Source organism: Lolium perenne, chromosome 2, assembly GCF_019359855.2.
Source record: "Lolium perenne isolate Kyuss_39 chromosome 2, Kyuss_2.0, whole genome shotgun sequence".
Classification (NCBI taxonomy): Eukaryota; Viridiplantae; Streptophyta; class Magnoliopsida; order Poales; family Poaceae; genus Lolium; species Lolium perenne.
In genome coordinates this window covers 288,604,479-288,630,360 of record NC_067245.2, presented here as the reverse complement: position 1 = coordinate 288,630,360, position 25,882 = coordinate 288,604,479, and the positions used below count along the sequence as shown (strand labels likewise).

At 43.0% G+C, this 25,882-nt stretch overlaps 1 protein-coding gene across 1 annotated transcript; it reads left to right on the top strand.

Annotated features, from left to right (window-relative positions):
* The first annotated feature begins 394 nt into the window (after positions 1–394).
* LOC139829750 (putative 4-hydroxy-4-methyl-2-oxoglutarate aldolase 2) lies at positions 395–4,544 on the top strand. The gene is made up of 3 exons (XM_051363124.2): positions 395–906; positions 1,021–1,133; positions 3,983–4,544. The coding sequence occupies exons 1-3, from the start codon at positions 396–398 to the stop codon at positions 4,199–4,201; spliced, it is 843 nt and encodes a 280-aa protein (XP_051219084.1). The 5' UTR covers position 395; the 3' UTR covers positions 4,202–4,544.
* The last annotated feature ends 21,338 nt before the right edge of the window (positions 4,545–25,882 follow it).

The window sequence follows — 25,882 nt, the reverse complement described above, 5'->3', positions numbered from 1 at the left end:
CCCCCAATCGTGACACGAAGAAAACGTGTCCCCCAATTGCGCGCGAAGAAAACGCATCCCCCAAACGTTCAATCCGGCGCTGTTTGGTGGACACTTTGGGGAACGCGGCTGGAGATGCTCTTATCCTGGAAAGGATTCTCAACACTACAATTATGTGGTGCTAGCTAGGCAATTAACACTACTAACAAGTAATTTGACATGCGACCTACCATGCGTAATATTATGATCATGTCAGTTTTCTATTTAGAAAGAATATTTGAAGAATCATTGCATGAACGTCCGCACATGTATACTGTTAATTATATGTATTCATTCATAATAGCAGTCTGACCAAAACACTAGGTACATATACGGGGTTCTTAGCTTGCCAGTGTTTGCAAATCGATCGATCAGATATGGGTGCACAGAAGTTACCTGCTGCCCCTGTGGCTGACCTGTGCGACGCTAACGCCTCGTTCATCCTCACCGGCGAGCTGCGCATCCTGGAGCCTGTCTTCCAGGAGTATGGCCAGTGCATTTCTTTCTCGGGCCAGGTGGTCACCATGCGCGTCCTGGAGCACAACGTGGGCGAAAGCGAGCTCCTGGAGACGCCCGGCGAGGGCCGGGTGCTGGTGCTCGACGGCCGCGGCAGCAAGCGCTGCGCCATCATGGGCGGCAATCTGGCGGAGCAGGCGTGCCGCAACGGCTGGGCGGGCGCCGTCGTGAACGGCTGCATCCGCGACGTGGACGACATCAACACGTTCCCCATCGGCGTCCGCGCGCTCGCCAGCCACCCACGCCACCCCGGGACAGACGGGGTCCCCGAGCTGCATGTCGACGTCGAATTCGCCGGCGCCGTCATCCGCGACGGGGAGTGGCTCTACGCGGACACCGACGGCATCATTGTCTGCAGCAAGGAGATCTACGGTCTGTTGCTGACTTGCTATACATCCGTCCCAACATAAAGAAACTTCACGCTCCTTCTTCCTCCGAGATTGCCAGCGTGTTTTAGTTTTGAATTTTTTTTATTCCCCTTGCTAGGATTTCCGGAAGGTGCCAAGCAAAAGACTCGAACTCACGCACGGGGCATCGATCTGTCGGGAGATGAGCATCGGAGACTTGAAGCATGGAAAGTGATTCACAGGAGAGCAGAGGTAACCTGATGAGCTAAGGGCCTGTTTGATTTAAAGAATTTGCATAGGAAAGTTGTAAGATTATTTTATAGGAAATCTTTTTAATGGTTGTTGATTTCTAGGATTGATTTTCATAGGTATTTTTTTCTTAAGGATTCCTTTGCACCGTTACTTAGGAAATTAAACATCCACTCATACCTCTTTTTCATAATTCTTAGTTTTTCTTGCGGTGAAATCAATCAAAATTTTGTACATATGAATTCTTGTAGGTCCGGAGTGGAAATAACGTTGCAATCCTATATTTTTTCTATTTTTCTTTTCCTACGAATCAAACATACCCTAACACCCTCTCTGTTTTTTAAAGTTAGATGTATATTGTTGTTTCGTTAAGACTTTATTTTTACCATCAATTGAGGTTATATGATATGAAATTTATATTCAGTATGTTGTTTCCATAATTATTTTGTTTACCAATTTGAATTTGTACATATATTTCTTTAGAGCTAAATTAATTGACTTAATTTTGTCTAGATATGGGTGTACTTTTTTTTAAAATAATGGACGCTTTATTACTCATGAGAAGCAATTACACCCGACCTCTGCATAGCTAAGATGCACACAGCCATTTAAACGAGTCTTAACAATGTTTTGGAACGAAAAGTAGGCGAATTACATAACAAACTTGAATGTAAAAACACCTAGGAAGAAGTAGGAGGGCCAATCCGTAGATTATGCTACCACCCATGTAGGAAAAAAGTATCCCTCACCGTATCCTCCAACTGTGTATAGACCTCCGTAAACAGGTCTCGGTTCTCCACCTTCTGAAGTGCAGACCACGAACGGAGAGTAGCTATACATCTGTAAATAACCTGCAGAAGAGAACTATCTTTGTTATCAAAAACTTTATCATTTCTACTCAGCCATAGCGACCATATCATGGCAAACGTCCCCAACCTAATAAACGTTCTAAATCTGTGATCGATACCATGAAGCCAATTACCAAAGATATTAGCCACACTAGTTGGGGGATACAGATCAGAAGCTATTTGGATGCATGACCATATAGACCTGGCAAAGCGGCATTGAAAGAACAGATGCTTAATCGTCTCATTTTGTTGACAAAAAAGGCACTGTGTATTCCCATGCCATTTCATTTCACAAGATTGTCTTTGGTTAGGATTACTCCACGACGCAAATACCAGCCAAAAATCTTAATTTTTAGTGGTATCTTCATCTTCCCAATCTTCTTGTTCTTATCAACTGGTATATCTGGTTGGAGGATGGCATTATATAACGAACTTACGGAGAACTTCCCTTTGGGCTGTAAGTTCCAACGAAATTCATCATGCCCTTCCGACAACTGAACGGATGCCAAATGCAGCAGTAAGACGTTCCATGCAATAAGTCTCGGACCGATTAAATCTCGTCTAAACGTCACATTCGGAGGTGAGGTTGCCATTACAGAAGCAATGGTATCACTTTTGCGACGGACAATGCTGAATATTGCAGGATATTGTTCTGAGAGGGGCCTATTCCCTAGCCATGTATCCTCCCAGAACCGTATCTGCGATCCATCCTTTATAATGAAAGTACCATATTTGAAGAAGAATTTCTTCGTGGCCATTAGGCCAGTCCAAAAATGCGAATCTCCCGGTTTCCAAAGGATCTGGGATAACGTTTTTTCGCCTATGTAATACCTTCTAACCAAGGTTTGCCATACACCATTCTCGGTAAGTAGTTTAAAAAGCCACTTCCCCAATAAGGCTGAGTTCTTGATCTCAAGGTCATGAACTCCTAACCCACCCATGTCTTTAGGTCGGCATACAATAGACCACTTGACCAGTCGATACTTCTTTTTTTCACTATCCCCTTGTCAAAAGAATCTCGATCTATAATAATCGAGTTTGTGTAAGACACCTTTTTGCAGGATGAAGAAGGAAATCATATACAACACCATATTGGTGAGTACTGAATTAATGAAAACCAATCTTCCTCCAAGGGATAGCAATTTACCTTTCCAACTACTAAGTCTCTTCTGTAGTCTTTCTTCGACCAGTTTCCATTCTGCTATCGTCAATCTCCGATGATGAATCGGGATACCCAGATAATTGATAGGGAACTGTCCTTGCCCACAGCCAAACAGTTCCGAATAATCGGCGAATGAGTCCTGAGCATTGCCAAAACATAACAATTCACTTTTATGAAAGTTTATTTTGAGCCCCGATAAATGCTCGAAGGCTGCCAAAATTAGCTTAAGATTTCGAGGTTTATCAAGATCATGTTCCATAAATAAAATTTTATCATCAGCGTATTGAAGGATTGATAAACCCCCATCCACCAAATGTGGGATCACTCCTTCAATTTGGCCGTCCGGTTTAGCTCTTTCGATCAGAATAGCGAGCATATCCGCCACAATATTGAATAAAAGTGGTGATAGAGGATCGCCTTGGCGTAAACCTTTTCGTGTCTGGAAAAAGCGTCCCGTGTCGTCATTGACACGAATCGCAACACTTTCTCCATACACAAAATTATTGATCAACGCTCTCCACTCCGGTGAAAAGCCTTTCATCCGGAGTGTCTGATGAAGAAAAGACCAGTTAACTTTATCATAGGCTTTCTCAAAATCTAATTTTAAAATAACCCCATTCATCTTTTTGGTGGGTGTACTTAGATGCGTTTGTTGATCACACACATATATATCTATACAAAGTTAAGTTAATTATTTTGAACCAAAGGGAGTATGAAAAGAATAATTGCTGGTCAAATGCTGGCTTAGAAAAATAAAATACACCTTAATAACTGGAATGGACGGAGTAGGTTTTGTTTCGCTATTAACTTGTCGTGATTTATTGATGTATTGTTTCCTGCAGCCGACTTCGACGCTTATGTCTGTCGCAATCGGAATCATGATGGTCTCCTTGTGGATCGCAGTCTTCATCTTCCGCCCTGATTGGCTTGATTTGGGCCTCATTGTTGTTTGCATGTTTGCATCAGTTGTTGGGATATTTTTATTGCTCAAAACTGAGCAAGTGGAACAGAAGAGGAAGAGGTTGGGAGCAAAATGCCAAGTTGTCTCAGATGAAGTCTAGCAGATTTTCGAAGCATCGGCGTCTAAAGCGCGTTTGGTCAGTCTTTCATTTTAGTGAATAAACTCGGCATAACCTACAGAAGAGATTATAAGCCGTAGTAGTTTCGAGTGTTTTGCCACGCATGAGTGTCAACTGCCGTAATCTCCAGCAGTTCCTATACTGAAAATGGGTGGACCTCCAATAAGCTCTACATTGTTCTTCTCCATTTCCCTTTCATTATTACTACTGTATATCAAAAGAACAGTGTGATGAGTCAGACCTAGTCTAGTTCCAAACATGCAATGCCTCTGTATCTGAATGTTGAAATGATATTTTTTTCTATGTTAGTGAGCAAACACGAGAAACCCAATACAAAATGTTATCATATTTGGTTTGAGATCACAATATGCTGAAGATGATGGCGCTAGTGCAAACATAAGGAATTATTACACAAGTTTAACATATGTATTGCCAAAAAACTGTGTAGTCAAATGACTACACAACCAAAACGTGGCTCCGCTACTGTCTAGAAGATGATGATGTTCTGCGCCTCAACGCCGATAGTGCTCACTTTAAAAGGAGGCATGTAAATAGAAATACGCAGCAGGACTCTGGTATTTCTGAGTTGTTTGCACTATGCAGAAAAACAAATATTTTTATTTTAAAAAAATGAATAAAAAGTTTTGCATGTAAAGGAGGCAGGTACGCATGTCCGTGCTAAATTTTATATCAAAAATCAAAAATATGTAGCCTGGAGGAAAATGAAAAGTTTAAAATAGACATGTACTTTAGTTTGGTAAATGCTACTTGTTTCGTCCACAACAATCGGTGGAGATTTAATACATAATCTAGACCGCCAAAAGAAACCAATTAGATCGAGGCATCTCAATGGAGAAGACCATCCAAGGTTCAGTATTCGAAAAAGAAAATCCAGCCGGGCTTCAGACTACATGAAAGCTAGATTAGACACAACGTCGATTTCCAGGGACGGTTCGTCGTTCGTGGCAGAGATGCTAGATCGACGTGACGTTATAGATTTGATGTGTCTTTTATCACCTCGATGGGCTTGTCATCGATGGTACCATGAGATGCTAGAACATGCCCCGCAGATGTAGGTGTTGATCGTTGAACCGTGTTACCAAATTTCGATGCCATTTGTTGTGATTGCTTTTGTTCGAAATGGGGGAAATATCACCCCAATTTCTGCATCCAAGGGATGCACACGGCTTTTTTAATTAGATTATTCACAACATTTTACAAGAGCAATATAAAAGATCAAACTCGAAGCCATCTCGCTAAACGGTGTGATAATTCACCAACTCACATCATCCAAAAAACCAAATAGCTTCCCAGGCTGCCCATAAACCATTTGTTGTGATCGCTTGTCCTCGTATAATTGATTCCGCGTCTCTGATAAACAAGTGGTATCACAGAGCGAGGTTGAATAGGAGGCGGGTGTGTATCGCTAAGTCGAATGATGCAAGATCGAAGGTCAAAGTCCGGGTTTTATAAGATTTAAGCGTGGGCCATCGCTGCAGCAATGCAAGTCCGATGTAATCGATCGGGGATCTTCCGCGAGTTGGCGCGAGGCAGGGCGACAGAGCAAGATAGCTGTAGCGTGTAGATCGATCCGATCTGCAGAAGGACGGAAGATGCACAAGAATTGGCTTCGCGTGGAGCACGCGGACCTTTGCGTGCGTCGGTGCAGACGGTGGCGTGGATGGCGTGACCTGCGGCTGGATCAGGAGCATGTACCATGTACGGCTGAGGCAGACTCCGCTTATGTGGAGGCCAAGAGCATCCGTGCCGTGCAGCAAGGCATCTTCAACGGACGGCAAATCGGATGCTTAAATTATCCGTGTGCGTTCGTGTGCGTCGTTTTATGGACACGAAAAATATCGTATTTATCCGTGCGTCCATTTGCACCTGGGGTGTCTCTAGCGGTCCGACGCTTTTTCGCATCGGTATGAATTAGGATGTTTGAAAACAATAAAATAAATAGTTTCAACGAAGTCATAGTTATTACATCCAAATTTTAAAAAATCTAGATGAAAATAAGATGGTATTCCTCTAGTCATTGTCTTCATGGCCAGTCAATGTTCAGTGATGCTCAATCAGATCCGTCTGCAGCCGTTTGCACACGGTCTCGTCAGTGACTTTTACATTCATATGCAGATAGTCCTCCTAAAATAAAGCCCCAGGAATTGGCGCAACCAACTCACCTTGGAATTCACAGTGGTTCTCATTACGGCCATCAGGACGCTCGTTCTCCCAACGATCATGTTGTGCATGATCACACAGCATGTTATCACCTCATGCATGGTCTTCAGCGATCATGTTCTTGACGGGTGACGGGCAATTGCCCACCGAGCTTGAAGCACACCAAATCCTCGCTCCACATCTTTCCTGCAAGCCTCTTGCATCTTGGCAAACCTCCTCATCTTCTCCGAGTTTGGATTACGAATACTCTTCACCAGTATGGCCCAGTCAGGGTAGATGCCATCAGCAAGATAATATAGCTTATCATATTCATTTCCATTGACCTCGTAGCTCACCCGGAGGGCTTTGCCTTGCAAAGCCTGTTGAAAACCGGTGATCGGTGCAACACATTGATGTCATTGTTGGAATCGGCTATGCCAAAGAATGAATGTCAAATCCATAAATCTTGAGATATGACAGCTTCAAGAATGACAGTCCGTCCGTCCACATGCCCGCTGTACTGACCTGCCATCCAAATGGACAGTTCTTCCGCTCCCAGTGCATGCAATCTATGCTGCCAATTATTCCTGAGAATCCTCTAGACTCGTTGATAGACAACAGCCGCCTTGTATCCTCAACAGTTGGCTCCCTACAGTAATGTTGTCTGAACACGACAATCAGTTGGCTCCATACAATAATGCTGTCCGAACACGGCAATCAGTTGGCTCCCTACCGGCGCAATTCACCGAACAGGTCGTGAGCGGCGAGGCCCGGCGGCGCAACCGGCAACGTTTGGCCCCAAAACAGGCGACATTTGCGCCGCGGAGCCTACCCCGACTACGATCCTGCTCTCCCGCGCGGCGAGAACCGATCCGACGGCGAGTATGCGGCGCTGCGGTGGGACGGCGGCGGGTGGGGTTGGGGTGGTGGCGTCGCACTAGGGCAGCATAGAAAGGGAAAAGAAGCAAATCGAAGCGCTCGATTTCGTTGTCCCTGACATTTGGGATCGGGTAAGAAAAGGAGAACGCTCCGCGCACCGCGGAGTGTCCGCGGGGACGTAAACCTGGCGCATATTTGGGCCAGGTTTGCGTTACCGCGGACGGCCCGGTCACTTTGCGTCGCCCCGCTGGAGCAGGGTCCAGACGTATTTTCGGTCACGGCGAACGCAAACAGTCGCTCATTATCCGTTTGCGTCACCCCGTTGGAGATGTCCTAAGACTATTGTCTGGGACCGGCCGTGCGTGGTACTCCCTCCATCCCACCATCCCACCAAAACTTTCTCGATTTTTTTCAAAATTTAGAAATATCTAGACACTATCTAGTAGATAGATATATCCAAATTTTAACAAAATTGAGACATTTTTAGTGAGAGACGCAGGGATTACGAAATTTGAAAAGAAAAAAGGTCAATTAAGTCATTGCAATACGGTCAGGTCAAGAATTTCTTTGAGACGTGAGCTAAGCGAATAAAAGAGTAAGACAAAATAGTGGTCCATGCGTGATCATTTACACGGAATTATTTGTTCTGTAAAATTTGCTTATTGTGTGTAAGGTCTGTACCATGAAGTTTGACGCGGATCGTTGTAGACATCGGCAACGTCAAGGACGAAGGCGTGTGCACAAGGTTTGCATGAGCCTATAGCGCGACATGTAAAGATCATGCATCTACACGGTGTCGAGTAATGTAAGGTGATGTGCTGGGCTGATACGATGCAAGGTGCGGCATGGTTTCAGTCGGATAAATTCGGTTGGGTTAGTCACATAAGGCGAGTAACCTAAACAATCTAACGGATTGACATGGAGGTCGGTCAAAATAGAAAAGGACGACGATATTAGCGACGACGACATAGGAGTGTGATGTTGATGGTTCCTAATTTCTGTGGCGTGAAAACATGCGATAGAAGGGTATGCGTGCTTCAACATGCGGCGCGGGATCAATTCAAGATGGTGCACACCGGAGAACTTGGATTTGATGGCTCATGTTGAAGGTGGAGATGGAGTGAAGATTCCACTCGCCTGATGAGGGGTTATGGCATAAGCTAGCAGAGAGTCAAAGCCTAATTCAGCAAAAAAAAAAAACGAGTGAGACGTTGTTCGGATGGGCACCCGAAGATCCAAAAGATATGTGCGTCATCGGTCATTGTATGACCGGTGTTATAGTAGTGGAGTATGATCTTGTGTGGGTTCGTGACCCATAAGGATCAGTGGGACTATAGACGAACACAAGGATAAACTAGGACACTGATGGTTAGACATGTGGTCAGCCAAGTGTGGAGGTTGAGAAGCGGTGACGAGTACCAGATTCATGATGGTGACGGTCTATTGAGGCCGGGAGATGGACGTGAGTTGACCATGGAGAATCTGCAAAAGTGGATGAGACAATTGCGAATTTAACTAGAGATGACTTAAAGCAACAACGAAATTCTTTCTTGTTTCTAGATATGCAGTCAACAATAGAGAGGATTGGGAGTTCGGTAAATATTATATGTGAACCTAATATATAAGTTGTTCACTTCCACATAGATCAGAAGAAGCTACCAAGGTGACGTTACATCGGTGTTATCACCGTGGCACTGTTGTTGTCAGGGACGGACCAAGCATCCCTGTTGCCTGGACACTTGCCCAGGCTTCAGTGCTGGTCTCGTTGGGAAAACATTGCCCACTACCTTGCTATTTTCGTGGAATTAGACTACAACCCTGCTTTATGCCCAGGCTTTAGAAAGATGCTAGGTCCGCTTATGGCTGTTGTATAGGGTTGCGAGAATGATGCCTTGGGTGGTCGGCAAGAATGGGCGCCGTCAAGGAAGTGGATTGGCATGTGATGTTTTGAACCTTTGAGAAACGGCCTCAAGTTTAAAGCGAAGCTTGTGTGTTTTGTGAGGCGTTTGCTCCGGTACAACCCCCTCCCCTAAACTCAAAGCAAACTTAAATACAAGGACGGCTGAGATCGCTTGATACCCCTTCGTTTAATATTAAACGGGTATACGTAGCCCTGTATAAAACCCGTATAATCCAACTAAATTGTATACCGCATACGTATGTATATAATTATGTATGTACGTGGATTATTGGTGGCGATTCGTCAGCGCGGTGGCTGTCGTGGCCGTCGGGCGGGAGGAGCAACAAGGTGGTGATGGGCAACCACGAGGCACCGTGAGGCGAAGCTGGAGGACACGAGTCTCGGCAATGTCTCGTAGATCCGTATCGGTATGGTTGGGGCGGCGTGCAGGCTAGACGGCGGCGTGACGGCGCGACGAACGGCCGGATAGTCCGCCCCGGACAGTCCGGTGAAATTCGGCCGGACTGTCCATCGAGTTGGGAACGAGATTAACCGGACTGTCTTGCGGTGCTTGCGTTGGACTGTCTTGTGGCGCCGGACTGTCTTGTGGTGTTCACGCCGGACAGTCTTGCGGCGCCGGACAGTCTTGCGGTGCCCGCCGGACTGTCTTGCGGCGACTGTATGCCTATACGTGGGAATACTGAGTTTTGGATTTGGGCTTGGATATGGGCCTAAATAATACCGGTTGGGTTTTGTTGAGTTTGGGGAGGGGGTTGTACTGGAGCAAGCCTCGTTTTGTGAACATAGTAGTTTTTGGTGTTTTGATCGTTTCTCTCTGCCGGTGCTAACGGTGACGAAGCCTGTTGTGTTGCATGTTTATACCTGGTAGTGAGTTTGTTAAGGGGTGTTTATTCGGGCTTTTATCAGCTTTTCAGTGAAAAAATCACATGTGGCTGTTGGAGGTGGCTTTGCCAAAACCGAAGCACCCAATAGGAAAGGATGGTGATGCACGTTTTGCGGTGCTTTGAGGTGCTTCTTGTAGCTTTCACTTTAACAGCCGGATAATTTTTTGGACTTGCCCATATCATTCCAGAGTATGAGTATACTTTGACTACCACCGCTTAGTGGAATCAAGGTTTCCCTTCCCAGACTCCTTATTCTCTGGCCCGGATCGATTTCTTTCCAGATTCAATCCCAACTCGTAATAGGACCAGAGCAAGGGCACTAGGGTTTCCCCCACATATCGCCGCGCCGCCGTCCATAGAAGCCCATCGCCGCCTCTCCTGTCGGCCGCCGGCGACCGTCCGCCTTGTTGATTTTAGTTATCCAACGAGAAAAGGGTTCTTAGCTTCTTTTAACAGGAACACATACCATATACCAGATTTTCAACGAGAAGGACGACCAACAACAAAGGAAGAGATTTTCAACTATCTACATTCATCGCTTTGGAATGCTATCGAGCGTGTGCTTGGTATCTTGAAAAACAAGTGGCGCATATTGTAGTATATTCCATCTTACGGTTTGGTTACATAGAAAAGAATTATTTTTGCTTGCATCACGCTTCACAATTTTTTTAGGGACTCCAACCTATGTGACAGAAAATTTAATCGGTGCGATTCTGTTGAGAATTACGTTCCTAAGGTCCAAAGGCAGTCGATAACGTTAGCTAATGATACTGCTCCGAGCGGAGTACACAAGGTTTCCATGAACTCAACGTGTGAAGGCATTGCCACCGCATTGTTCGATGCTAGAAGAAAATGATTGACTAGTGCTAGCTGAGTTATTAACGTGTGCAACAAAATTAATATGTACTTTGGAGAAGTATATATATTCATTATGGATGCTATCTTATATTTGCGTAATCATATGGATATGTATTAGTGACAAACCTTTATCTCATCAATTATTCATGTTATTTCATAGTCACTTATAAGCATACAATAAAACCATTACAAATACATGTTCTCAAAATTCTGGGATATTTTAGACAATTCATCTATTCACAGACAGGCAACCAAATTGTCAAACGGTGGCACTAAAAAAACAATTTTCCATGTAGAGCCAGCCAAACACAGTTCAAACAAACAGGCCTAAGTCTGTTACGGGCTGCGGGGATAGAACTGTGGCCGTGGGCGATCTGGACCGAGGCTGGGCCGGTAGGAGCAGCATAGTGATGCACCCATGTGGAGTGTGGCTGATGGGTCGCTCGGTTCAGGTGGCCTCGTCTTGGCTACGACGCTGCTGATGGTGAGTAGGTTCCTGAAGGTGCACAGTACATCAAAAAAGAAAAATTGAAAAGAGGGCAAAAGCTTTGCCCTATTTCATTAATTAAGGAGACGAAGAATAGTTTTTACAACACATCCCCCTCCAAGCAAAAGGGGGCTACTCTCACGACATCAAGATTGAACACGTCAAGCGCTCGTAAGATTATCTGCCAGCCAGATTTGCTGCTTTACCCTCCGATTCAATTCAACTGAACGAAGAAGGAATGTACATTGAGGTTTGTCAACCTAACTCAACAAACTGCAATCTTTGCTTATCCTCAAGCCGCTTTATTTGACATCATCATTTATCCGACTGTCAATGGAGCAGACGAGCAGTTACATACACATGCTGACAGTCAGTGCGCACACAAAAAAGAAGATAAAAAAAGGCAGGATCTGTGACTGTGTGCAACGTTTGACCTCAATGTTGGCGATCCGAATCGCTGAAAAAGGAACATGGCGATCAAGCACTAAACAACATGCAACTTGGCTGCGTGGTGGGGGAACCCACCCTTCATCGTCTGCAACTTGTCCGGCGACCAGCCTCACTAATAAACTGTTAACAATGCCAATCTGTCGCCTGCTCATGTGCGATCCCAAATAAATTAGTAGATTATTCAGACGCCAAAAACATATCCGAGCAGCGTCATAGCCAATACGTTATTCATCAGCTACTACTTGCACCTTTTTTATTCTAGAAATGAACGAACAGGTCGCCCAGCAGATAGGTCTTCCCCGCTAAGCACCCAAACCGTGGTGATTAGTCAAATCATGTGACGCTATCTCGGCAATTAGCACTAGCAATAAGTAATCAAGAGTAATAGACTTAATTAAGAAGCTAGGCTGCCAAAAGTCACCAATTAGAGGCCCCTCAATGGAGAAGACCATCAAAGGTCCAATATTCAACTCCCACCGGCTTTTGACAATTCCATCTCCACTTTGAGGATTGCTTCTTTCCACCCTGATGGTGTTGGTTAAATTATACTACAGCCTGATATGAGATGAACAGCCCAATGCCTCACTGGTAACATCAAGGACCAGATCCCTGAGATTGGATGGCGCTCGCACATCAGCTGCAGTACATGGGGAGGAACACTGTTCTGCAGCAGAAAAAGTTGTTATCAAAAATATCCACGGTGTTACCAAACACAAACAGGAAAAAAAAATCAGAATTGCTAAGTTACCGGTTGAAAGATGTATCATAAGATGAGGTGACCAACCAAATTATGATTAAGGATCTGGTTACCAAGTGAAATACCGTGGTTATTAGCCCCTCCCGTAAATATCATTGGAGCATCTCCAACGGCCAAAAACAAATGGACGTTTTATTGGAGATATAACCAAGAGGCAACAATAAAATGGTTATTATTATATCTTTGTGTTTATGATAAATGTTTGTATCTCATGCTATAATTGTACGGTTTTGCTATGTCTCAGTCAACTGAGAATTTCTTAAGTCTAAGTCACTTACAAAAAGTACTTGAGTTGCACTTTTCTGTTAAAAAAGTGCAATTGCACTTTTCTACCAGAAATGTGCAACTGGACCAAGTTGCACTTTTTTTAAACTGCAGTTGCACTTTTCTGAGGTGACTTAGACTTAAGAAAATCTCAGTCAACTGAGACATAGACACACCCATAATTGTATTAACCAGAAACATTAATACTTGTGTGTTTTCTAAACATAAAACAATCCCTAGTAAGCCTCTTGTTAAACTAGCTTGTTGATTAATAGATGATCATAGTTTCATGATCATAAACATTGGATGTTATTAATAACAAGATCATATCATTAGGTGAATGATGTGATGGACACACATCCATAGTAAGCGTAGCATATGATCAAGTCATTTAGTTCGTTTTGCTACAAGCTTTAAGATATATAGTAACCTAATCCTTCGACCATGAGATCATGCTAATCACCCGCACCAGATGGATGCTTTGATGACATCAAACACTACTTCGTAAATGGGTGGTTATAAAGGTAGCATTAAGTATACGGAAAGTATAGGTTGAAGCGTGTGGATCTATAGTGTGATTTGTCCACCCAAATGACGGATAAATATACTATGGTCCCTCTCGGTGGAATGGCATCCAATTAGCTTGCAAGCATGCGACTGGCTCACAAGGGATGTCATATCATGGTACGAGTAAAGAGTACTTATCGGTAACAAGGTTGAACTAGGTATAGAGATACCAACGACCGAACCTCGGATAAGTAAAGTATCACGCGACAAATTAAGATAATCGGTATCATATGTTAATGATATTTTCGATAACTAAGTCATCGTTTAATATGTGGGATCCATTATGGATCTCGAGGTCTCGCTATTGGTTATTTATCGGAGAAGTGTCTCGATCATGTCTCGATAGTTCGCGAACTGTAGGGTGACACACTTAAGGTTTGATCTCGTTTTAAGTAGATATAAAATATGGAATGAAGTTCGAATATTGTTTGGCGTCTCAGATGGGATCCAGGACATCACGAGGATCTCTAGAATGGTCCGGAGATTAACATTCATATATGGGAAGTCATATTCCAAGTTTGGGAATTGTCTGGTGAATTTATGGAAGGTTCTAGAAGGTTGTAGAATCATCTGAAATATTTTACTATGGCTGGTGGAGTCTCTCCGCGACTCCACCAGCCCTAGCCGACCCACTAGGTGGGAAGGTGGATTCAATGGTGTACTGCACCTCCTTGGCCGGTCAACTAAAAAGGAAAAGGGGGAAAACCCACCTTGACTACGTTTTGACTTTTGCATATATGGTAGGTTTTCAATTGGACTCCCATGAGGAGTACGATTGAAGCCTGGGCTTTTCCACCTATATAAAATGGAGAGGTGGGGAGGGGCTGGCCACACATTGGCCACACCACCTCAAGGGCACCAAGGCCAGCGCCCTAGCCCCTCTCTCCAAACCCTAGAGCCAGCCTCCTCCACATTTCTCCCTCACGGCTACGGCAAAGCCCTGGAGGAGATCTCCACCACCACCATCACCACGTCGTCATGCTTCCGGGATTCCGAGGAGAATCTACTACTTCCGCTGCCCGCTGGAACGGGGAGAGGACGTCTTCATCAACATCGTACGTGTGACTGAGAGCGGAGGTGATGCCCGATTGCAGCACCGTCGAGATCTTCTACTCGCTCCTGAGAGCGGCAAGTCATCAACTACATCATCCACGAGATTTTCGAGGGTATGTTGATATCAACTCGTTGCTACCTGATACGTCTCCGACGTATCGATAATTTCTTATGTTCCATGCCACATTATTGATGTTATCTACATGTTTTATGCACACTTTATGTCATATTCGTGCATTTTCTGGAACTAACCTATTAACAAGATGCCGAAGTGCCGATTCTGTTTTCTGCTGTTTTTGGTTTCAGAAATCCTAGTAAGGAAATATTCTCGGAATTGGACGAAATCAAAGCCCAGGGGCCTATTTTCTCACGAAGCTTCCAGAAGTCCGAAGGAGAGACGAAGAGGGGCCACGGAGGGGCCACACCCTAGGGCGGCGCGGCCCCCCCTTGGTCGCGCGGCCCTATGGTGTGGGGCCCCCGTGCCGCCTCTTGACCTGCCCTTCCGCCTATAAAAAGTCTCCGTGACGAAACCCCCAGTACCGAGAACCACGATACGGAAAACCTTCCAGAGACGCCGCCGCCGCCGATCCCATCTCGGGGGATCCAGGAGATCGCCTCCGGCACCCTGCCGGAGAGGGGAATCATCTCCCGGAGGACTCTACGCCGCCATGGTCGCCTCCGGTGTGATGTGTGAGTAGTCTACCCCTGGACTATGGGTCCATAGCAGTAGCTAGATGGTTGTCTTCTCCCCATTGTGCTATCATTGTCGGATCTTGTGAGCTGCCTAACATGATCAAGATCATCTATCTGTAATTCTATATGTTGCGTTTGTTGGGATCCGATGAATAGAGAATACTTGTTATGTTGATTATCAAAGTTATGCTTATGTGTTGTTTATGATCTTGCATGCTCTCCGTTACTAGTAGATGCTCTGGCCAAGTAGATGCTTGTAACTCCAAGAGGGAGTACTTATGCTCGATAGTGGGTTCATGCCTGCATTGACACCAGGGACAGTGACAGAAAGTTCTAAGGTTGTGTTGTGCTGTTGCCACTAGGGATAAAACATTAGTGCTATGTTCAAGGATGTAGTCACTAGTTACATTACGCACCATACTTAATGCAATTGTCTGTTGTTTGCAACTTAATACTGGAGGGGGTTCGGATGATAACCTGAAGGTGGACTTTTTAGGCATAGATGCAGTTGGATGACGGTCTATGTATTTTGTCGTAATGCCCAATTAAATCTCACAATACTCATCATGATATGTATGTGCATGGTCATGCCCTCTTTATTTGTCAATTTCCCAACTGTAATTTGTTCACCCAACATGCTGTTCGTCTTATGGGAGAGACACCTCTAGTGAACTGTGGACCCCGGTCCAATTCTCTTGACTGAAATACAATCTCTTTGCAATACTTGTTCTACTGTTTTCTGCAAACAATCATCTTCCACACAATACGGTTAACTCTTTGTTACAGCAAGCCGGTGAGATTGACAACCTCACTGTTTCGTTGGGGCAAAGTACTTTGGTTGTGTTGTGCAGGTTCCACGTTGGCGCCGGAATCCCTGGTGTTGCGCCGCACTACATCCCGCCGCCATCAACCTTCAACGTGCTTCTTGGCTCCTCCTGGTTCGATAAACCTTGGTTTCTTTCTGAGGGAAAACTTGCTGCTGTGCGCATCATACCTTCCTCTTGGGGTTGCCCAACGAACGTGTGAAATACACGCCATCAAGCATAGATTTCTGGCGCCGTTGCCGGGGAGATCAAGACACGCTGCAAGGGGAGTCTCCACTTCTCAATCTCTTTACTTTGTTTTTGTCTTGCTTAGTTTTATTTACTACTTTGTTTGCTGCACTAAATCAAAATACAAAAAAAATTAGTTGCTAGTTTTACTTTATTTGCTATCTTGTTTGCTATATCTAAAACACAAAAAAATTAGTTTACTTGCATTTATTTTATCTAGTTTGCTTTATTTACTACTACTAAAATGAGTAATCCTGAAGTTGAAGTTCGCACGTTTAAGCAACGAGGGGGAGAATGTTTGAGAGATGCTTGGTATAGAATTAGCGATGCTCATAATAGATGCACTAAGAAGCACTCCACCATTATTTTACTCAGGAATTTTTATGTTGGTATCTCTAGCTGGAATAGATATGTTCTTGATAGTCTCGCAAAAGGTGACTTCCTAAGTACTCCTGCATTAGAAGCTAGTTGCATTATTGAGAGCTTATTTGGAATACCCCCTGTTGATAAAGTTAAAACTGAAATCTCTCTTGAAGATGTTATGAAAAAATTGGAAACCATAGAGAAAAATTTTCCAAGTATTGAAGCTAAATTGGAAATATTACTTGATAAAACTGATAAACTTGATAAATCCTTAGGAGGAATTGATGAAAGAATTAGTGTCCTAGGAACTAATGCTGTCCATGATGATCAAATCAATAGGATTGACGAACTTGAAAAAGCTATGGGAACCTTGGGTTCAACATTTTCTTCTCTTAAATATAAGGAGAAAGCTTATGTGGGTAAGGAGCAAAAGTTTATGTATGTCTCTAAAGTGCCTAGACCAAAGAAGTATTATTATAGGCCTAAAATTGACAAAGCCCTTAGTACCACTATGGATGGGGGAGCTCATGATAACAATGCACCATCTCTTGATAATACTTGATACACACTTTCTGCGCCTAGCTGAAAGGCGTTAAAAAAAAGCGCTTATGGGAGACAACCCATGTTTTTACCTACAGTACTTTGTTTTTATTTTGTGTCTTGGAAGTTGTTTACTACTGTAGCAACCTTCCTTATCTTAGTTTTGTGTTTTGTTGTGCCAAGTTAAGCCGTTGATAGAAAAGTAAGTACTAGATTTGGATTACTGCACAGTTCCAGATTTCTTTGCTGTCACGAATCTGGGTCCACCTCCCTGTAGTTAGCTCAGAAAATTAAGCCAATTTACGTGCATGATCCTCAGATATGTACGCAACCTTCATTCAATTTGAGCATTTTCATTTGAGCAAGTCTGGTGCCATTTTAAAATTCGTCAATACGAACTGTTCTGTTTTGACAGATTCTGCCTTTTATTTCGCATTGCCTCTTTCGCTATGTTGGATGAATTTCTTTGATCCATTAATGTCCAGTAGCATTATGCAATGTCCAGAAGTGTTAAGAATGATTGTGTCACCTCTGAATATGTCAATTTATATTGTGCACTAACCCTCTAATGAGTTGTTTCGAGTTTGGTGTGGAGGAAGTTTTCAAGGATCAAGAGAGGAGTATGATGCAACATGATCAAGGAGAGTGAAAGCTCTAAGCTTGGGGATGCACCCGGTGGTTCACCCCTGCATATATCAAGAAGACTCAAGCGTCTAAGCTTGGGGATGCCCAAGGCATCCCCTTCTTCATCGACAACATTATCAGGTTCCTCCCCTGAAACTATATTTTTATTCCATCACATCTTATGTGCTTTTTCTTGGAGCGTCGGTTTGTTTTTGTTTTTGTTTTGTTTGAATAAAATGGATCCTAGCATTCACTTTATGGGAGAGAGACACGCTCCGTGTAGCATATGGACAAGTATGTCCTTAGTTTCTACTCATAGTATTCATGGCGAAGTTTCTCCTTCGTTAAATTGTTATATGGTTGGAATTGGAAAATGATACATGTAGTAATTGCTATAAATGTCTTGGGTAATGTGATACTTGGCAATTGTTGTGCTCATGTTTAAGCTCTTGCATCATATGCTTTGCACCCATTAATGAAGAAATACATAGAGCATGCTAAAATTTGGTTTGCATATTTGGTTTCTCTAAGGTCTAGATAATTTCTAGTATTGAGTTTGAACAACAAGGAAGACGGTGTAGAGTCTTATAATGTTTTCGATATGTCTTTTATGTGAGTTTTGCTGCACCGGTTCATCCTTGTGTTTGTTTCAAATAAGCCTTGCTAGCCTAAACCTTGTATCGAGAGGGAATACTTCTCATGCATCCAAAATACTTGAGCCAACCACTATGCCATTTGTGTCCACCATACCTACCTATACTACATGGTATTTTCCGCCATTCCAAAGTAAATTGCTTGAGTGCTACCTTTAAAATTCCATCATTCACCTTTGCAATATATAGCTCATGGGACAAATAGCTTAAAAACTATTGTGGTATTGAATATGTAATTATGCACTTTATCTCTTATTAAGTTGCTTGTTGTGCGATAACCATGTTCACTGGGGACGCCATCAACTATTCATTGTTGAATTTCATGTGAGTTGCTATGCATGTTCGTCTTGTCTGAAGTAAGAGAGATCTACCACCATATGGTTAAGCATGCATATGTTAGAGAAGAACATTGGGCCGCTAACTAAAGCCATGATCCATGGTGGAAGTTTCAGTTTTGGACAACAATCCTCAAATCTCAAATGAGAAAATTATTAATTGTTGTTATATGCTTATGCATAAAAGAGGAGTCCATTATCTGTTGTCTATGTTGTCCCGGTATGGATGTCTAAGTTGAAGAATAATCAATAGCGAGAAATCCAATGCGAGCTTTCTCCTTAGACCTTTGTACAGGCGGCATAGAGGTACCCCTTTGTGACACTTGGTAAAAACAATGCATTGTGATGACCCGGTAGTCCAAGCTAATTAGGACAAGGTGCGGGCACTATTAGTACGCTATGCATGAGGCTTGCAACTTATAAGATATAATTTACATGATGCATATGCTTTATTACTACCGTTGACAAAATTGTTTCATGTTTTCAAAATCAAAGCTCTAGCACAAATATAGCAATCGATGCTTTTCCTCTATGGAGGACCATTCTTTTACTTTCAATGTTGAGTCAGTTCACCTATCTCTCTCCACCTCAAGAAGCAAACACTTGTGTGAACTGTGCATTGATTCCTACATACTTGCTTATTGCACTTATTATATTACTCTATGTTGACAATATCCATGAGATATACATGTTACAAGTTGAAAGCAACCGCTGAAACTTAATCTTCTTTTGTGTTGCTTCAATATCTTTACTTTGAATCGTTGCTTTATGAGTTAACTCTTATGCAAGACTTATTGATGCTTGTCTTGAAGTGCCATTCATGAAAAGTCTTTGCTATATGATTCACTTGTTTACTCATGTCATAAACATTGTTTTGATCGCTGCATTCACTACATATGCTTTACAAATAGTATGATCAAGATTATGATGGCATGTCACTCCAGAAATTATCTGTGTTATCGTTTTACCTGCTCGGGACGAGCAGAACTAAGCTTGGGGATGCTGATACGTCTCCGACGTATCGATAATTTCTTATGTTCCATGCCACATTATTGATGTTATCTACATGTTTTATGCACACTTTATGTCATATTCGTGCATTTTCTGGAACTAACCTATTAACAAGATGCCGAAGTGCCAGTTGCTGTTTTCTGCTGTTTTTGGTTTCAGAAATCCTAGTAAGGAAATATTCTCGGAATTGGACGAAATCAAAGCCCAGGGGCCTATTTTCTCACGAAGCTTCCAGAAGTCCGAAGGAGAGACGAAGAGGGGCCACGGAGGGGCCACACCCTAGGGCGGCGCGGCCCCCCCCTTGGCCGCGCGGCCCTGTGGTGTGGGGCCCCCGTGCCGCCTCTTGACCTGCCCTTCCGCCTATAAAAGTCTCCGTGACGAAACCCCCGGCACCGAGAACCACGATACGGAAAACCTTCCGGAGACGCCGCCGCCGCCGATCCCATCTCGGGGATCCAGAGATCGCCTCCGGCACCCTGCCGGAGAGGGGAATCATCTCCCGGAGGACTCTACGCCGCCATGGTCGCCTCCGGTGTGATGTGTGAGTAGTCTACCCCTGGACTATGGGTCCATAGCAGTAGCTAGATGGTTGTCTTCTCCCCATTGTGCTATCATTGTCGGATCTTGTGAGCTGCCTAACATGATCAAGATCATCTATCTGTAATTCTATATGTTGCGTTTGTTGGGATCCGATGAATAGAGAATACTTGTTATGTTGATTATCAAAGTTATGCTTATGTGTTGTTTATGATCTTGCATGCTCTCCGTTACTAGTAGATGCTCTGGCCAAGTAGATGCTTGTAACTCCAAGAGGGAGTACTTATGCTCGATAGTGGGTTCATGCCTGCATTGACACAGGACGATGTGAGAAAGTTCTAAGGTTGTGTTGTGCTGTTGCCACTAGGGATAAAACATTAGTGCTATGTTCAAGGATGTAGTCACTAGTTACATTACGCACCATACTTAATGCAATTGTCTGTTGTTTGCAACTTAATACTGGAGGGGGTTCGGATGATAACCTGAAGGTGGACTTTTTAGGCATAGATGCAGTTGGATGACGGTCTATGTATTTTGTCGTAATGCCCAATTAAATCTCACAATACTCATCATGATATGTATGTGCATGGTCATGCCCTCTTTATTTGTCAATTGCCCAACTGTAATTTGTTCACCCAACATGCTGTTCGTCTTATGGGAGAGACACCTCTAGTGAACTGTGGACCCCGGTCCAATTCTCTTTACTGAAATACAATCTACTGCAATACTTGTTCTACTGTTTTCTGCAAACAATCATCTTCCACACAATACGGTTAACTCTTTGTTACAGCAAGCCGGTGAGATTGACAACCTCACTGTTTCGTTGGGGCAAAGTACTTTGGTTGTGTTGTGCAGGTTCCACGTTGGCGCCGGAATCCCTGGTGTTGCGCCGCACTACATCCCGCCGCCATCAACCTTCAACGTGCTTCTTGGCTCCTCCTGGTTCGATAAACCTTGGTTTCTTTCTGAGGGAAAACTTGCTGCTGTGCGCATCATACCTTCCTCTTGGGGTTGCCCAACGAACGTGTGAAATACACGCCATCACTACCATCTACTAGATTAGATCTTGGCTTGTTATTCGTTTTGGCGGTAGATATTTTTTTGTTTTCTATGCTACGAATCCCTATAGTGGTATCATAGTAATTATGTACATGGATTGGTTGTACGAGTAGAACACAATGGTTTTATTGGCGTTGATTTTTTTGTCGTTTGCTTATTGTGTACTTTGCATCTTGCGGTATGGTGTGATCAGGCGGCCCGGGCTAACCTTACATGACCGCGTTCATGATACTTTCTCCACGCTTGACATGCAATTTGTATTGCATAAGTGGCTTTGCGGGTGTTTGTCTCTCTCACCATAGTTAAGATCCAATTTACAATTTGCACTTGACAACACTTGTATCAGTGTTGTGGTTCATGTTCGTAGGTAGATCGGATCTTACTCGAAAACCCCAAGCCACGTAAAATATGCAAACAAAATTAGAGGTGTCTAACATGTTTTTGCAGGGGTTGGTGGTGTGATATGGCCATGATGTGATTGTGATTATATTTGATTGATGAGATGATCCTTATTGTATTGTGGCAACCGGCAGGAGCCTTATGGTTGTCTTTAATTTCATAACAATTCATCATGTAGTTGTTTTATTTCGAAGTAGTTGTAATAGTTGCTGCAAGTGGCGGAAAACCATGAAGATGGCGCCATTGACCTTGACGCCCCGCCAACCATTATGGAGATCATGCTCGTGCTTTGGAGATGATGATCAAGGGCGCAAGATAAAAGGGCCATATCATATCACATTATAATTGCATGTGATGTTAATCCTTTTGATGCATCTTGTATTGCTTAGATCACCATGGTAGAATGATAAGATGATCTCTCTCACTAAAATCAAGATAATAAAATGTTCGTCCTTAGTTAGCACCGTTGCTAAGAATCGTTATTTCGAAGCATCACGTGATGATCGAGTGTGATAGACTCAATGTGTGCATACAACGGGTGCAAGCCAGATTTGCACATGCGAAAACAAAGGTTTCACTTGACGATCCAAGCTAGTATGTACAGATATGGCCTCGGAACACAGCAAACTGAAAGGTTAAGCATGAATCATATAGATGATATGATGAACATATCGATGTTCGCCACTGAAGCTACATCATCTCTCCTGATGATCGGACTTGTTGTAGTGGATTTAGTTCGTGTAATCACTAAGGAAACGTGTCGGATGTTGTTTTGAGTGGGAGTTCACCTAGTTAATTTAAAAATTAATAGTATACTCAATTTATCATAAGCTTAGTCTAAACTCTTTGCAAATATGTTATAGATTATGGCGACTCTACCATCAACTTTAATTTGTTCCTAGAGAAAGAAAAACTGAAAAAACAATGGAAGCAACTTTATGGACTGGTTCTGTAACATGAAGATTGTCCTCACTATTGGACAACTGCTCTATGTGCTCGATGCACCGCTGGGTGACCCACCTGCAGAAACAGCTCCCGATGAGGTTAAAAATGTTTACCTCACTCGGAATAACCATTACTCCACAATTCAATGTGATATCCTCTACGGTTTAGAATCAGAGCTTCAGAAAACGCTTTGAGAACCAGGAACCTCGTGATATAATCAGTGAGCTCAAAATGATATTTGAAACTCATGCGGTTGTGGAAAGCTATGATGCTTCTGAGAAGTTCTTTAACTGTAAGATGGAAGAGGGCAGCTCCGTTGGCGAGCACGTGCTCAAAATATCTGGGCACGCGAAGAAACTCCTAGACTTGGGAATAAGGATTCCTAATGCTTTGGAGATTCATCTGTGTCCTACAATCATTGCCACCTAGTTACAAGAACTTCGTGATGAACTACAACATGTAGTGCATGGATAAGATGTTACCTGAACTCTTTTTAATGCTGAAAACTTCTTAAGGGGAGATTAAGAGAGAGGACTAAGTGTTAATGGTCAATAAGACCACCAATTTCAAGAAGCAGGGAAAGCCTAAGGAAAAGGGTAAATTCAAGAAGGACGGCAAGAAATCCGCCGCGCCTTCTAAGAAACACAAGGCTGGCCCCAAACCTGATACTGCGTGTTATTACTGCAAGGAATAGGGGCACTGGAAGCGGAACTGCTCCATGTACCTGGCAGATCTGAAGAGCGGCAACATCAAGAAGAAAGGTATATATGATATACATGTTATTGATGTGTATCTTACTAGTAATCGTAGTAGTGTCTAGGTATTTGATACTGGTTCGGTTGCTTATATTTGTAACTCGAAAAAACACCTACGGAATAAATGAAGACTAGCGAGGGACGAGGTGACGATGCGCGTTGGAAATGGATCCAAGGTCGATGTGATCGATGTTGGCACGCTCCCCCTTCATCTACCTTCGGGATTAGTTTTAAATCTGAATAATTGTTATTTGGTGCATGCGTTAAGCATGAACATTATATCTGGATCTTGTTTATTGCAAGACGGTTATTCATTCAAGTTTGAGAATAAAGGTTGTTCGATTTCTATGAATAATATCTTTTATGGTCATGCACCTGAGATGAATGGTTTATTCTTATTAAATCTCGATAGAAGTGATACACATGTTCATAGCATTGATGCTAAATGAATAAAATGAAATGATAATTCTACATACATGTAGCACTGTCGTCTTGGTCACATTTGAGTGAAGCGTATGAAGAAACTACATTCCGATGGACTTCTTGAATCACTTGATAGATGCGAAGCATGTCTGATGAAAAAATGACTAAGACTCCATTCTCTGGTATAATGGAGCGAACTACAGACTTATTGCAAATAATACAAACCGATGTGTGCGGTCCAATGAGTGTAGCATCGCGCGGTGGTTATCGTTATGTTCTTACTTTCACGAATGATTTGAGTAGATATGGGTATATCTACTTAATGAAACATAAATCTGAAACTTTCAAGAAGTTTAAGGAATTCCAGAGTGAAGTAGAAAATCAGCGTAACAAGAAGATTAAGTTTCCATGTTCTAATCGCAGAGGTGAATATCTGAGTTACGAGTTTGGCATGCATTTAAAGAAATTCCAAATACTTTCACAGTTGACACCACCGGGAACATCACAGCGCAATGGTGTGTCCGAACGTCGTAATCGAACTCTCTTAGATATGGTTCGATCTATCATGTCTCTTACAGATTTACCGTTATCATTTTAGAGTTATGCATTAGAGACAGATGCATTCACTTTAAATAGGATACCATCTAAATCCGTTGAAACGACACCGTATGAATTGTGGTTTAATAAGAAACCTAAGTTGTCGTTCTTTAAAGTTTGGGGCTGTGAAGTTTATGTAAAAAAGTTACAACCTGAAAAGCTCGAACCCAAAGCGGAGAAATGCGTCTTCATAGGATACCCTAAAGAAACAATTGGGTATACCTTCTATCACAGATCCGAAGGTAAAAAATTTGTTGCCAAGAACGGACCCTTTCTTGAAAAAGAGTTTCTCTTGAAAGAAGTGACTGGAAGTAAAGTAGAACTCGACGAGGTTACTGAACCTTCTCTCGAAATTAAGAGTAGCGCAGCACCGGAAGATGTTATTGTGCCGCCTGCACCGATAAGAGAGGAAGCTAATTATAATGATCATGAAACTTCAAACGAAGTTGCTACTAAACCTCGCAAGTCGACGAGGATTCGTGGCACTCCTGATTGGTATGACCCTGCCTTAAAAGTCATATTGGTAGACAACAATGACGATCCTGCGATGTATGAGGAAGCAATGATGAGCCCAAATTTCAACAAATGGTAAGAAGCCATGAAATCCGAAATGGATCCATGTATGAAAACCAAGTATGGACTTTGGTGGACTTACCTGATAGTCGCAAGGCTGTCGAGAACAAATGGATTTTCAAAAGAAAAACATACGTTGATGGTAATGTTACTGGCTATAAAGCTCGACTTGTCGCGAAAGGGTTCTGCCAAATTCAAGGAGTTGACTACGATGAGACTTTCTCACCTGTAGCGAAGCTAAAGTCTATGAGGATTTTGTTAGCAATCGCTGCATTTTTTGATTATGAAATTTGGCAGATGGATGTTAAAACGGCGTTCCTTAATGGCGAGATTGAGGAAGAGTTTTATATGGAAAAACCCAAAGGTCTTGTCGATCCTAAAGATGCTGACAAGGTATGCAAAGTTCAGCACTCCATTTATGACAAGGTGATCAAAGACTTTGGATTTATACAAACTTTTGGAGAAGCTTGTATTTACAAGAAAGTGAGTGGGAAATCTGTAGCATTCCTGATACTGTATGTGGATGACATATTGTTGATTGGGAATGATATAGAACTTCTTGGTAGCGTCAAAGGGTATTTGAATAAAAGTTTTTCAATAAAGGACCTTGGCAAAGCAGCATACTGTAGGTATTCGTAGCATAGAAAACAAAAAATTTCCTACCGCGAGAACGCAATCCAAGCCAAGATGCAATATAGAAGATGGGAGCAACGAGGGGATGAACGAGACTAACCCTTGAAGATTTCCAAAGCCTACGAGAGGAGGCTCTCGTTGCTGCGGTAGACGATCACTTGCCGCTTTCAAAAGCGCGTAGAAGATCTTGA

Coding starts and splice junctions, on each gene's coding strand:
- LOC139829750 (XM_051363124.2), top strand. CDS start 396: ATGGGTGCACAGAAGTTACCTGCTGCCCCTGTGGCTGACCTGTGCGAC. Junction 907..1,020: donor CTGCAGCAAGGAGATCTACG/GTCTGTTGCTGA, acceptor TCCCCTTGCTAG/GATTTCCGGAAGGTGCCAAG. Junction 1,134..3,982: donor TGATTCACAGGAGAGCAGAG/GTAACCTGATGA, acceptor TGTTTCCTGCAG/CCGACTTCGACGCTTATGTC.